Here is a 15,143-nt window from a genome sequence, read left to right on the forward strand (position 1 = left end):
TCTCTCGGCCCCCCCTCCCTCACCCATCCCTCTCTCGGCCCCCCCTCCCTCACCCCTCCCTCTCTCGGAGGTTTTTTTTTTTCTATCTTAAAGCATTCTATACATTAAGATAAAACCCTCTGTGTGCAGCAGCCCCCCCTCCCCAATACTTATCTGAGCCCATCTTTATCCAGCGATGTTGCAGGAGCGTCTCAGCTGCTCCCCCTCCTCATTGGTTGAGACAACAGTGCTACACGATTGGCTCCCGCTGCTGTCAATCAAAGTTGGTCAGCCAACAGGCTAGAGAGGGGGCGGGGCCTGGGCCTGGGCTCTGTGTCTGAACGGACACAGGGTGCTGTGACTCGGCTCAGGTGCCCCCATAGCAAGTTGCTTGCTGTGGGGGCACTCAACAGTGCGGAGGGGCCAGGAGCATAGAAGAGGGAACCCAGAAGAGGAGGATCCGGGCTGCTCTGTGCAAAACCAACTGCACAGAGGAGGTAAGTATGACATGTCTGTGTGTTTTTTTTTTTTTTTAAACCAGACTTTACAATCACTTTAATTCATAGTCATAGTCCTAGTCACTAGTGTGACTTGTCCCGCAATTTTGGACCGCAAAATCGCATGACGAGTCGTTTTCCATTATTTTCAATGAGCTCCATTCATATCAGTGCGTTTTGAAGTCGCACCGACTTCAGAGTAGTTCCTGCACTACTTTGCCACGATTTGATTGCGTTTTGAGCCATAGCCATTGCATTCAAAATCGCTGCAAAATCGCGCGGCAAAATTGCTTTGCATAAGTGTGAAAGTGGCCTTAACGTAGAACTATAGGCAAAACATTTTTTTTTTCATTTTGGATTAAACCCCCTGTCAGATTTGTTTTTGCTATCTGTGTCCCACTGGGGAGATTTCCCTTCACTTCCTGTCCTATAGCCAAAACAGGAAGTGAGAGGAAATCTCTGCAAATTAAGGGAATTCCTTGGGAACCCCCAGCTCACCAGAACTAGTGTCCCCATTGGAACATTTCCCCTCTTACTTTTCTGGGGACAACCCAGAATTTAAGATTTTCTTTCACGTTCAATGATAATAGTGAACAGGACAAATAAAGAGGGTGAATCTCCATAATGGGGACACAGACAGCAATAAAAACTGACAAGCATTCTAACCTCTCTCCACTCTATCCAAAATTAAAAAAAAAAAAAAGTTTTGCCTTTACTTACACTTTAAGGTAAAGAAAATCTTCTGATATCAGCTCCCCAGCCCCCCTTATGCTTACCTAAGGCCCAGGGGCAGACTGGCAACGTTCGGCCAAGGGGGCAAGTACAAACCAGAGACCCATGGTGTAGTGACTCGGCCCCCTACCACTTTCCCCTCACCCCCCCCCCTCACTCTCCCAATCCTCCTCCTGACCCCCATTCTAAGCTGAAGCCCTGCTCCAGCTACTCTTTACTCGGCTGAATCTGGGTTCCTGGCCTGCCCAGCAGGGGGGGGGGTTGCTGGGACAGCTCGGTTGGGGCTGGCTGGGGCAGAAGAGTCTCCAGTGGGGCATGGAATGACCTCTGCTCAGACACAGTTTACACCATCCATTCTGGGGGGGGGGGGGTTTGCACTCTGTCCTGGTCTTCAACCACCCACTCAGTAGGTCAGCGGCAGGAACTTTTTACTTCTCTTCACCAGGAATACTTTAGGCATGTCTGTGGCAGAAGTGGTGCAGCCTTTTTACGGGACATCAGAGCGGCCCAGGGGGCAATTGCCCCCCTGCCCCCTGGCCCAGTCCTCCCCTGCTAAGGCCCATATTGATCCAGTGATGTGCACAAGAGCAGAGGCCCCTTGATTCTCTGCCTCCTCTTTGGCTTAGATGCATTAGCTCCTGCTGCTGTCAATCACAGCCAGCGAGGAGGGGGGGCAGGGCCGAGTGTGTGTGTTCTATTGACGCACAGAGCCGGCTCGGGAGCGAGCACACACGAGTGCCCCCATAGCAAGCCGCTTATGTGGGCACTCGATGGCGGAAGGAGCCAGGAGCGCCAGCAGGGGACCTGAGAAGAGGAGGATCGGAGCTGCTCTGTGCAAAACCAATACACAGAGCAGATAGGTATGACTTGTTTGATATTTATAAAAATGGCACCTTTACAATCACTTTACCTTTTTTATAGAAATAAAATAAATAAAAGGCACATATTTGTGCAGAAAAAAAAGTTAGCGTTTTATAAATATTACCTGCAGACGTGCCATGCAACTTTCTGCCTGTACTCTATACGTCCTTTCTGTTTGAAAGGAACAGGACATGCAATTGGATTACGAGAGCTCTCACCAGCGCCCCCTGCAGCCTATTGCAACTACAAGTTCATCTGCTGCTGTAGAAATGGTACTTGTAGTTTATTCATTCAGAGAAATCAATGACATGGCTGTATGGGAAGATCCGCGCTATTTTTCAAAAGTGTCAGTGGGTACGGGTAGAAGAACCCCCACCCTCTGTCATAGGGAGGGGGGGATAGGGCAGGAGCTGGAACATGTTCCTTCCTAAATACAGGTGTAATATGTAACATGTTCCAAAGGAGAACTTTTAGGATTTGTAAACTGCAATTTATTACATGTTTTTGGGTTTAATACAGCTTTACAAAATACTTTACTTTTTTCTTTTTGGCAAACAAGTTGCTGATGCAATTGGTCTCAAATGGGAACTTTATTTGGTTGTTTTATTCCAGCAAACCTTTTTCCGTTATTCTTATACGTCTTTAAAATAATGATTCACCTATGGAGGATTCATCTTGTAATGCTTTTTCCCCTATTACTTTTTTTTTCTCTTTTTAGTCATTCGGCCTCAGAAGAGTCCAATCACTCCGCCTCGGAGTCAGGCAGCCAATCAGAAAGCGAACAAGCAAGTGAGCAGGCAAGTGAGCAGGCCAGTGAATCCCATAGCAGCTCTGAGTCTTCAGAGAGTCATTCTGAATCAGAATGCGAATCAGCAGGCTCCAAAACCCAGGAAGCAGAAGCCGACCCAAAACAGAAGAATCGTCCCAAAAAGGAGAGACTGGCGGATGTAAAAAAGGCAAGACGTTCTTGAGGGGATTTGTAAATCTTGGGAAGTCTCAGCAATTCCTATGTGCGTACGAGCATATGGGCTCATCACCACCAATGCAGTACAAAGGACGGTGATGATGTTCGAAGGGCGGTCACCCATGGCCACCAAATTATCTTATGAGTTGCTGCCCCATGGTGCATCCTCATTGCTCTTTGCACTCAGTCCAATGCCATTTGGAAGAAAAGTGCGAAATTGAAGGGTTTCCTATTACAACCAGTAAGAATTTAGATGTCCTTTTTCTTGTGAAGGTTTGAAAATGAAAAGACCTGGTTGGCATTGGTAGTAATGCTATATTCATTTGCTGTGGGTACCTGTAAAGCATAATTGAGATCCTGTAGCATCCTTTTGGGATACTGATGAGATCATTACTGTCTGAAATTACTAGAACCTTGTAATATTTCCATTAGAAGCCTAAGGTTAAGGGCTGGTTCACACCGGATGCTTTACAGTGCGTTTTTAAACTGCATAAAGAATGCATGCACAGCATTTACAACATCTTCCAATGACCCTAGTGCACACCAATGCAGATAATTCCAGTGCAGTCAAGAAAAGAGCCTTACAAAGTAAAAAAGTCCTCATTGTAAACTATTAGGACCCCTTTGACACCAGCTGACTGATCATGTCCGCTTGTTTTTCAGGCGGACCCAATCAGACCACCCATTGTTCTCTATAGGGAGCTGGATATAAATGGACTTGTGTCCGTTTACACCCGCTGGCATCCGATCCAGGCCGCCAAAAACAAGACAGATGGCTATCCGTTCCCTGTTTGTCTAGCGCAGGGATCTTCAACATTTTTAAACAAAGGGGCAGTTTACTATTCATCAGACTTTAGGGGACCGGACGAGGACGAGGGCCAATGGGAGTAGAAAATGTTCTGGCGTGCAGTGGGAGGACTAGTGCCCCATCGTTGGCGTGAATGGGAGGACTAGTGCCCCATCGTTGGCGTGAATGGGAGGACTAGTGCCCCATCGTTGGCGTGAATGGGAGGACTAGTGCCCCATCATTGGCGTGAATAGAAGGAATTGTGCCCCATCGTTGGCGTCAAAGGGAGGAATTGTGCCCCATCGTTGGCGTCAATGGGAGGAATTGTGCCCCATCGTTGGCGTCAATGGGAGGAATTGTGCCCCATCGTTGGCGTCAATGGGAGGAATTGTGCCCCATCGTTGGCGTCAATTGAAGGAATTGTTCCTTATCTTTGACGTTAATGGACGAGATTGTTCCCTATCGTTGGCGTCAATGGAAGTAATTGTGCCCTATCGTTTGCGTCAATGGAGGGAATTGTGCCCCATCGTTGGCGTCAATGGACGGAATTGTGCCCCATCGTTGGCGTCAATGGACGGAATTGTGCCCCATCGTTGGCGTCAATGGAAGGAATTTTGCCCCATCGTTGGCGTCAATGGAAGGAATTGTGCCCTATCGTTGGCGTCAATGGAAGGAATTGTGCCCCATCGTTGGCGTCAATTGAAAGAAAATTGCCCTATGGTTGGCGTCAATGGGAGGAATCGTGCCCCATCATTGGCGTCAATGGGAGGAATAGTTCCCCATTGTTGGTGTCAGCGACAGGAATTCTGCTCTGGTGTCAGTGGATGGAATAGTGCTTTAAGGGCCAGATAACGGCAAGCAAAAAGCCACATCTGGCCCCAGGGCCGCAGTTTGAGGACCCCCTGGTTTAGTGGATCGGATGACAATCCGTTTCCATCCGACCACCACATAAGGAAAAAAGCAGAGCAGACATGGACCTGTCATCCACATGTTCAGCGGGGATCAGCAGACGGTTCCCCCCGCTGAGCTGGCGGATCCGCTTGACCGAGTCCATCCCGTGTGAAAGGGGCCTTAAGAATCCACCGTGAATAATATCTTGATACACCCAATGTGCACAAGCCACCAGGTGTAAAAACAAAGCTGCTTACCAGAAGCCTAGACCTCACATACAATAAGATGGGACAAAACCCACAGATGGATGGATTGGCACCTCCACACAGCCAGATCTTCCTTACTGTCACTGCCTAACACTATCTAACACCGGTATCAGACTACAGGATGAACTGAAATCCACACAGAATATCCGGTGTTTTCAGCATAGAAGCAAACCCAGTAAAAGCATCCCATAGTGAAGTACTGTAAGTGGATTTATTAAAAGCAAACAGGAAAGGTACTTACAAACATTTAAAATTCAGAGCATTAAAACTGCACCCCCAACATTCCAGGTGGGTGGAGAATAGCGGTGACGTCACAATGTCCGCCTGGAGTGTTGGGGGTGCTATTTTAATGCTCTGATTTTTATGTTTGTGAGTACCTTTCCTATTTTCATTCAGCAGAACGTCTCCTGGGGCATCAGCAACAACAAAATAACCTGCTGCATTTTTTCTTGTTTGGAATGCGGCGAAATGCATGTAATTGCAATGTCAGGCTAATAAACACACCAGAACGCAGATTGTCTTGAATCAAGATAAAGGTTTTTTAAGTGTCAAAATAAAAAAGTGAAGAAAAAAAACGCACTGGAATCCATTGCACGCGATTAAAAAAAAAAAAAAGCTAAAATGCTTAGGCAAAAGTGCATTTTGAACACAGAAATTGTGACGTGAACCAGCGCTAAAAAAAACTAAATATTGTATATCTGTTAAAACTGGCTTGATTTTGTTATATTGTTTCATTTTGGTACACATTCTGCCTTTTTTATCTTTAATAAAAGTGATAAGCTAAGTACAAGATAAGATCAAGATAAGCAATATTTAAAATCACTAGATTTTTATTTATTATTATTATTATTAATATTAAAGTTTAATTTCCACACAGAATACTAAAAACGTTACAAGCTGATACAACATTGTTACGTTTGCACAAAGATGTTACATTCCATTTGGTATGCTTACACCATTGCTTAGACCTGTATTTAAAGTGATTGTAAAGCTTTTTCTTTTAATTAAAAAAAATATTAAATGTTATGCCCACCTGCTCTGTGTAATGGGTTTGCACAGAGCAGCCCCGATCTTCTTTTTCTGGGGTCCCCCGGGGGTGCTCCTGGATTCACCTGCTCAGTGAGTGCCCCCCCATACCCGCTTTCTATGGGGGCACACATGCGGGCTCCCACCCTAGCTACCCATCTACTTGTGGTACAAGAGAGCTAGTCCCCCAAAACACTCCCTGCAGGCTTCCTAATGTCTATCACAGGGGGGGGTTCCACACCAGTGGTGGCTGGTGCATGATCATTTTGTTGGGTGGGGGGGGGGGGGCAGCGGCAAAACCAGCATCCCCCCCCCCGGGTGTGGTAATAGCAAATGTTCATTCGCTATTGTCATACGACTGTGTGGGCTCATGGCGCAGTGCTCTGCGCCCTGAGGCCACCCTTTTTTTAAGCCTATTAGAGCCTCTGGCTCTAATCAGGTGCTTAAAGAAGAAAAAAACCTCTATTGGAATCCATGCATCCGGCGCAATGCATGTAGCTTAGGGGGCTAGATGGGGGGGGGGCGCCCCCCCCCCCCCCCAATGGATGAGCCACCACTGTTCTACACTTTCTAAATAAAGGGCCAGTTTACTGTCCTTCAGACTGGGGGGGGGGGGGTTGTGGCCAGTGGGAGCAGAAAATGTCCCAGCATCAATGGGAGTAAATGTTGCCTAATCTTTGGTGTCAGTGGGAAGAACAGTGCCCTATCATTGGTGTCCATAGAAGAAATTGTGCCCCTTTGTTGGTTTAGGTGGAAAGATTAGGGACCCAACATTGATGTCAATGGGAAGAATAGTGCCCCATCATTGGTGCCAATGGGAAGAATAGTACCCCATTGTTAGTGCCAATGGGAAGAATAGTGCCCCATTGATAATGCCAATGGGAAGAATAGTGCCCCATCGTTGGTGCCAATGGGAAGAATAGAGCCCCATCGCTGGTGTCAGTGGGAAGAATAATGCCCCATCGTTGGTGCCAATGGGAAGAATAGTGCCCCATTGTTAGTGCCAATGGGAAGAATGGTGCCCCATTGTTATTGCCAATGGGAAGAATAGTGCCCCATCGTTGGTGCCAATGGGAAGAATAGTGCCCAGTCGTTGGTGCGAATGGGAAGAATAGTGCCCCATCATTGGTGTCAGTGGGAGGAATGCTTTGAATATTTGAAAATAAATTAAATACTGGTTTTGGTTTGTGGTGCTTAAATACATTGTAGTTCTGCTTTAATATTGGTTAGTTTCCTTGTCTACTGTGTTTTGAGCTGTGGTCATTAGCTGTTTGGATTCTGATATATAAGTAGGGGTGACAGAATGTGAATCAGATATCTCCTTACATTGCCTTTTATTTTACAGATGTGGGAGGAATACCCTGATGTCTATGGAGTCAGGAGGTCCAACCGGAGTAGACAAGAACCATCAAGGCTTAATATGAAAGCAGATGTAAGCAGTAAATTTCTAGTTCTATGTTCTTGAATATTTCCATTTTAAACTGTTAATATCTGAGTGTAAAAAAAAAAAAAATATGGTTGTGGAAATGTATTCAGTATTTGGCCCATATATAGGGCAATGGGACCAAGCAAGAATGGTGACACAGGGTGTGTGAGTGTAAAATGGGATTTCTGAAAGCGGAGATTCTGGAGAATAAAATGGCGGTAGTTCCAATTTTTTTATGTCTCAGAATATTAGCACAAAGGCTTATCAAAAGCACATTTTCACCTAAAAGTACACAAACATTGATTTAGGGTCCATTCACACTAGCGCAACTTGTGAGGCGACTTGGTCGCCTGACAAGTCGCGGTCGGTCGCTCGCCATTGAATAGTACAGGACCCGTTCTAATAGGAGCGACACAAGTCGCTCCCACTTAGAAAAAGGGTCCTGTACTACTTTGGGGTGACCTGGAGGCGACTTGCATTGACTTGACAATTATATGAAGTCCCTGCAAGTCGCGCTGAGCCGCGACTTCACAGGTCGCCCCAGCAAGTCGTGTCGCGCCAGTCTGAATGGGCACTTAGGGGCACACAAATGCAAAAGATAACCAAGTTTTTTTGGTAAACAAAGATGGGGTTGACTTGAGTAAATCAGTGGGTGTCAACTTATGAGCTAAAGGGGGCCTCCTGACATCACCAAAAGGCCGCACATAATGTTTAATATATGTAAACATTACATTATGGACTGCCAGAAACTGCAGACCCAATAGAGGAAACGAGGGTCAGAGAGTGTGGACAGGATACATGTTTGGCTGGGGATATGCTGCAGAAGACAATATGACACTGGGAACATGTTACATGAGACTGGTAGAGATCAATGCTATTACCCTAATCAATGTTCCCATTACAGACTGCTGAGGTCCAAGGGCTGCATATTATAAAACCAAAGGGTCACAGGTGACCCTTGGCCATACGTTGGGCATTAGGGGAGTAAATACATGCCCAAAATGTCAAGCCTTAAAATTGCATGCGCCTGCGTAACCATGACAAACTTTGGTACCCTAAAGCTGGCCAACGGAGGGTTCAAATCTTGGCTGGGTCAGCAGGACTCGGCTAAGATTCGAACCATGTATGGTCAGCCTTGATTGTACCCAAGTTGATCGATCAACTTGGGTACAACCAGCCTGCCGGATTTTACATGTGATTATTGCTAGTGACTGTTATCACTGCTAGCAATAATCACTGTCTTCTCCCAGGGGGGCGGGTTGTCCTGCCCCTACCGGAAGAACCCAATGGCTCAGTGGGAGGGATTTACCTGTCAACACTGTCTGTGGTTGCAGGAAAGAAATTCACTCCGTCTATAGCAGGAAAGAAATTCTCTATCTGTGACAATTTAAAGCTCCTACAAGTCAACAGATTAGAGTTAGCCATGAATAGTAGCCCCGTAATTATTGCTCTTGTGTCTGGTGCAATTGAAATATGTAGACGAGCTGTATGTGCTCAAAATATTTTTTGGGGGGAAATGGGTGGGTTTAAACTCTTGGGTGTATAATCTTTTTTTTTTTCCACTATATTTTTTCACTTAGGGGACAAACTGTTTAATAAGACATCAGGGGTCTCTTTGACTCTTAATGTCTTACCTGCCTTCCATTGAAACAAACTGAGTAGATATACCTGGGGGCTCATAACAGGCGGTGATTAGTGGTGTGGAGAGTTGGTTTCCTGGCAGGATCGGGTAGGTGTGTTGGACTAGGATCTTGAACACGCCTGAGCCCATCTCTAGTCCCTATTATTGGACCACACCCAGCCAGAGGACACCATACCAACCGATGGATCCCCACTTGTATCCCACCAACTGATTTTAACCCTATGTAAGGGGTCCCAACCAGGTAGTGGTAAACCTAGAGATGGGCTCAGGCGTGTTCAGGATCCTAGTCCAACCCACCTGCCCGATCCTGCCAGGAGACCAACTCTCCACACCACTAATCACTGCCTGTTATGAGCGGTGTGAAGTGTCGGGATTAGACAAGTAGGGGTTGGACTAGGATCCGGAACAAGCATGAGCGCTTCTCTAGTCCCTATTATTGGACCACACCCAACCAGAGGACACCATACCAGCCGATGGTTCTCCACTTGAATCACACCAACAGATTTTAACCATATCCAAAGGGTCCCAACCACCATCACAATCCCTACATACTTCCTGCATACATACCCTATAACAGGGAGGGAGGGACGTTCATCCGATGGCTTCCTAACTCCTGACTGTTGCTGTCCCACCCCTTCCTGCAGTCTACACTCCTACGCTCCTCCCCATCACCCCGTCTCCTCAACCAATCACGTAGGTAAACTTCACACCTCTCCCGCTTGAACATGTTAACTCTATGCTGTCTGGTTGCACCCTGCCATGCCAGTCCTATGCTTCATTCATTGGTGTGCACAGCCGATTGCATTAGTGTGTGCACCCCAGAGCACAAACACACATGCGTGTATATCAGCAGAGCAGTGGACGGTGTCAGTAGAGCAGAGATTGGCTTCAGTAGCTTTAATTTTTATTATTTTTTAACAATTTTTTTTAAGAAACTCATTGGGGGGCTTTGGTGAAATATCAAAGGTCTAAACCGGGGATCCTCAAACTACGGCTCTCAAGCTGTTGCGGAACTACACGTCCCATGAGGCATTGTAAAACTCTGACATTCACAGACAGGACTAGGCATGATGGGAATTGTAGTTCCTTAACAACTGGAGGGCCAAAGTTTGAAGACCCCTGGTCTAAACAGACCCCTGATGTTTCACTTTTGAGACAGAGAAAGGGATTGAGGACAGAGATTCCCCAGTCTCTTTCTCTGCAGCCTCAGCTGCACTGGGACAGTGAACTAATGGGAAGTACTCTGTGCTGAGAGTCTTCCTGTTCATTAAAAAACTGAAACATGGCAAAGAGAGTTTACTATGCTTCCGTTAAGAATGAACACAGGAGCGACTAGTACAGATCACTCACTGTGTTTATTCAGAAACTTTCCCGGGGGGGGGGGGGGGCAATTTCCCCTGCTTTCTGACACCGTTTTCCTTCTGCAGTGCTGCCAGCTTCCCTCCTCTCCCGCTTCTACAGGGGATGTTTCAGGAAGGAGAGTGGGGAAGGGGCCAGTAAATATTTTATTTGCCGGCCCCTTCTGTTTCTGAATAAACACAGTGAGTGATCTGTACTAGTCGCTCCTGTGTTCATTCTTAACGGAAGCATAGTAAACTATGTTTGCCATGTTTCCGTTTTTTAATGAACGGGAAGACTCTCAGCTTCATTCGTTCCTCATAGCCCTCCTATATTTCAGTTGCAGTGAAAGGGATAAAGGATTTTATTATGTGATTTTAAATAATGTATAGTTGAAGCAGAGTACATTTGCAATGTGTCTGTAAAATGTGTTAAATATCCCTTTTTATTAATTTTATTATTTTTTTCAGAGCACAGATTCTGAAAGTGAAAGCCCAAAGCGGAGAAGTCTTCGATCCTCCACCAGGAAGTGAGTACATTGGTGGTCACTATTAGTGCAGATCTTTGCTTTCCTTATCATGCCTTAAAAATACCAGGCTGAGAGAGCTTTATGTTTATTAACCCTTTACTCTCCCACAGAGAGACAAAAAAAGATTCTGAGGATGATGAGGAAGATGAAGAAATTAGCAGTGAAGATGATGAACCAGAGAGACGTAACACCAGACCACGGAGGGCTGCGGCAAGAAGGTAAATGTCAGCAAGGATTCATTTTTTTTTTTTTTTGGGAGGGGGGGGGGGTTGAGAGAAACACCTATTAGTTCACTTTTTTGTATTTGAAATCTTGAAAACTTATCTCTGTTTGCTGGAAATTGTCTTAAATCTGAACTCCAGCTTTACTATGACTTAGTGTTACTGGACCCAGGAGCCTGCACTCACTATATCTGATCTCCCCAGGAGCCTGCATTCACTATATCTAGTCTCCCCAGGAGCCTGCATTCACTATATCTGGTCTCCCCAGGAGCCCGCAGTCACTATATCTGGTCTCCCCAGGAGCCTGCAGTCACTATATCTGGTCTCCCCAGGAGCCTGCATTCACTATATCTGGTCTCCCCAGGAGCCTGCATTCACTATATCTGGTCTCCCCAGGAGCCTGCATTCACTATATCTGGTCTCCCCAGGAGCCTGCAGTCACTATATCTGGTCTCCCCAGGAGCCTGAATTCACTATATCTGGTCTCCCCAGGAGCCTGCATTCACTATATCTGGTCTCCCCAGGAGCCTGCATTCACTATATCTGGTCTCCCCAGGAGCCTGCAGTCACTATATCTGGTCTCCCCAGGAGCCTGCAGTCACTATATCTGGTCTCCCCAGGAGCCTGCACTCACTATATCTGGTCTCCCACAGTACACAGAACATGGAAATTTAATTATTTTAGTAAATATAAACTGCTAAATACCTTTTCTCATCAGCAGTATATAGCAGTCTTGTGATTTCTATCAGTGTCTGGTTAAAGCTTGCAGGAGGAGTTTTCATTCTCCCCTGACTGTCCTATGAAGTTGCAGGACCCTGACACTCTGTCTGGACAGTGCTGATTGGCCCTGTGCTGATCACATGCACCCTCCTATGAAAAAAAAAAAAAAAAAACTCTCTAGCAATGCACACCAAACTGAGCATGTGCAGAGTGCCCCCAAGGCTCTGTTCTATCAAGAGATGGTTTAGGGACAGCGAAAAAAAGGGGAGGATCAAACAGCCTTTTTACACAATGCACAGGATTAACTCCTTAGGTTCCACAGTGAGTATAACAAGCATACTTTACTGCATATACAGACTGATTTTACTGTTGTGGGTTTAGTAACACTTTAAAAAACTTGATTTGGACCAAGCTGGAAGCTACATACAGTATACAGCGCTGTGTTTCACCGGCCGTATAGGGAGTTTCCTGCCCTCTTCCCAGATAAAATCGAGTCAGACTGAGCGCTGCTCAGCCATTCATAGAAAGCCTTGTATTTTATGAATGCATACAAGGCTTCCTCTTATTGTCTGAGGAGGAGATTGCAACATCATCTGCCCACTTCTAAACCGCCATTCAGGAGAAGCCTTGTATTCATTCATAAAGTACAAAGCTTTCTATGAATGGCTGAGCAGCGTTCTATTTTGATCTGGGAATAGGACAGGGTGCCCCCCTCTTGGTGCCAGAACACAGCGCTGTATACTGTATGTAGATGGTGCCACATACAACTTGTACAGTTCTCCCAGAGGGTTCCTCTGTTAGTAAAGGAAGTAGTTTAGCCCAGCTTGGCCTAACCGAACTACAGTAAAACCTTGGATCAGAGGCATAACTGGAACCTACAGGGCCCCGGTGCAAGAAATCACGAAGGGCCCCCCAGACCCCTGGTCGGGTCCCTTCCCTTCAAGCCTGGGGCCCTTTACTCTCATTGCGGTGTCCTTTTTTACGGTCCCGCAGCGGGACCCTTTCACAAGTTCTGCAGTGGGCCCCTTTCCTGTCACCTTGGGTCCTCCCCACGGTGGTGGAATGCCAGGGCCCGATGGCAAGTGTGTCCTTTGCGATCCTGGAAGTTCCCCCACTGGTTTCAGTATTTTTATTTTTTTGGTATTTTAATTGTATTATTTTTTATCATTTTATTTTATTTTTTTACAATATCACTGACTATGACTCTGTCCATTCAGAAAAGAAAGGAGCTGGTAAATTACATATTTACCGACCCCTTCCTGGTTCTCTATTGTGACACATCCCCTGCAGCAGCCAGCAGGAGAGGGGAGGGAGCACAGTGGGGTGGGTGGGGGGGGGGGGGGGGCAGGGGAGCACACAGGGCCCCAGAGACCGCAGAACACAAGTGAACTGAATAGGAGAGATTGTGGAGGCAACATACAGAGGAACCAATCTGCTCAATTTTCCTCCTGCAGCTACAGGAGGTAAAAGGAGGACAGTGATTTCTCTACATGCTGCCCCCGCCGCCCCCCCCTATCCAGGTGTACAGGGGAGCCGCACAGGCCCCCTGGAGCATGGGGCCCGGTTTCAATTGCAACCCCCGTAGTTACGCTCTGTCTTGGATTGTGAGAATAATTGGTTCCGGAAATGTGCTTGTAATCCAAAGCACTCATATCAAAGTGAGTTTCCCCATAAGAAAAAATGGAAACTCAGATGATTCGTTCCACAACCATTTATTCATAAGGCGGCACAGTGGTGTAGTGGTTAGTACTTTCACCTAGCAGCAAGAGGGTCGCTGGTTCCAATCCCAACCACGACACTACCTGCCTGGAGTTTGCATGTTCTCCCTGTGCTTGCGTGGGTTTCCTCCGGGTACTCCGGTTTCCTCCCACACTCCAAAGACATGCTGGTAAGTTAATTGGATCCTGTATATAAAAAAAAAAATTGGCCCTACTGTGTATGTATGTGAGTGAGGGACCTTAGATTGTAAGCTCCTTGAGGGCAGGGACTGATGTGAATTTACAATGTATATATAAAGCGCTGCATAAATTGACAGCGCTATATAAGTACCTGAAATAAAATAAAATAAGTCCTTCAGTTTATAGTCCATATAAAAAGATTATAGCAATGTGATAGGTTGTGTAACCATAAAAGGTCCATCCACAAATGGCGCCTCCACAAGGGGATTAGCTACAGAGTATAAAAGAGAAGAGAGGCACCTCTATGTAGCAATATGGTTACATTTAATGAAGGTTAGAAAATGTAGCAACTCGCATGGTTGATGAATAAAAGAGGCACATCTAAGTATGCAGGCATCCGGAGTAAAGCTGTCCACATAGACCGTCTTCCCCACCGCCGGCTCTCACCGCTATCAGTCTGCAATCATGACCGGGAAGACTACCCTGCTGTAGAGCGATCTGAAAACGAGGCTTGAAGCGCTTGGTAAGCGCAGCGTGGAAGGGATGATGTAGATGGCGGTGCGGAGGACAGCTTTACCCCGGATGCCTGCATACTTAGATGTGCCCGTTTTAATCAACCATGTCAGTTGCTAAATGTTGAACCTTCATTAAATGTAACCATATTGCTACACTTGGAGGCGCCTCTCTTCTCTTTTATACTCAGTTATGACATGACGCTACTTGTATATCAAAACATTGCTTGTTTATCAAGTCAAAACTGTATTTTAAAATCATAGAAAACCTGAAATTAGGCTTTAAGATTGAGTTGACACGTGCCAGCTGAAATTTAGAAATCAGGCTTGCAGGGGAAGAACTTGGGTGGATGTACAAATGAGAAAACTTAGGGTGGACATTCCTAGTGTGGCACTGTTCGGCTGTATTGGAAAAGGTAAAAAGTTTGCGCAACTGCTGAAAAGTGTTGTTTTTTCCCCTTATGCAGTTGAGTCTTATAGCAAAGCAAGGGTGGTTGGACCACACCAGTTTGTGCATTCCTTTATGAATTTCTGACAGGTAAAGGGGTCACTATGCACACTTTCTTTTTTATACACTTTTCTCTTATGTATTTAGCTGTCTAGCATTTTCCTTTAAAGGTCTCCATCAGTTTTACAATTTTGAAGATTATAGACACATCATTCTGTGTTTTCAGAGGCTTGTCCAGGGCTGGTGGGAGGAGTCAGAAAAAGCCACAGCGTGGTAAGAGGAGAACGACAGAATCTTCAGAGGATGATGATGATGATGATGACGATGATGATGACGACGATGATGAAACGCCTAAAAGGCAGACGAAACGCAGAGCAGCTAAAACCGTTAGGTGAGATCTCCTAAT

General features: G+C 46.0%; 1 protein-coding gene across 3 annotated transcripts in view; it reads left to right on the top strand.

Moving 5' to 3' along the window:
• The window catches only part of CHD2 (chromodomain helicase DNA binding protein 2), a 160,600-nt gene that overhangs the window by 40,379 nt on the left and 105,078 nt on the right, over window positions 1–15,143 (top strand). For 2 of the 3 annotated variants that reach the window (XM_082254680.1, XM_082254681.1), the window contains exons 2-6: window positions 2,788–3,025; window positions 7,349–7,435; window positions 10,880–10,938; window positions 11,049–11,156; window positions 14,964–15,128. In XM_082254680.1, the coding sequence (XP_082110806.1) occupies window positions 2,788–3,025; window positions 7,349–7,435; window positions 10,880–10,938; window positions 11,049–11,156; window positions 14,964–15,128 (657 nt within the window). The remainder of the gene's footprint in view (window positions 1–2,787; window positions 3,026–7,348; window positions 7,436–10,879; window positions 10,939–11,048; window positions 11,157–14,963; window positions 15,129–15,143) is intronic. The other variant, XM_082254682.1, reaches the window with a different exon arrangement.

Source organism: Pelophylax lessonae (genome assembly GCF_965119305.1).
Source record: "Pelophylax lessonae genome assembly, chromosome: 4".
Lineage (NCBI taxonomy): Eukaryota > Metazoa > Chordata > Amphibia > Anura > Ranidae > Pelophylax > Pelophylax lessonae.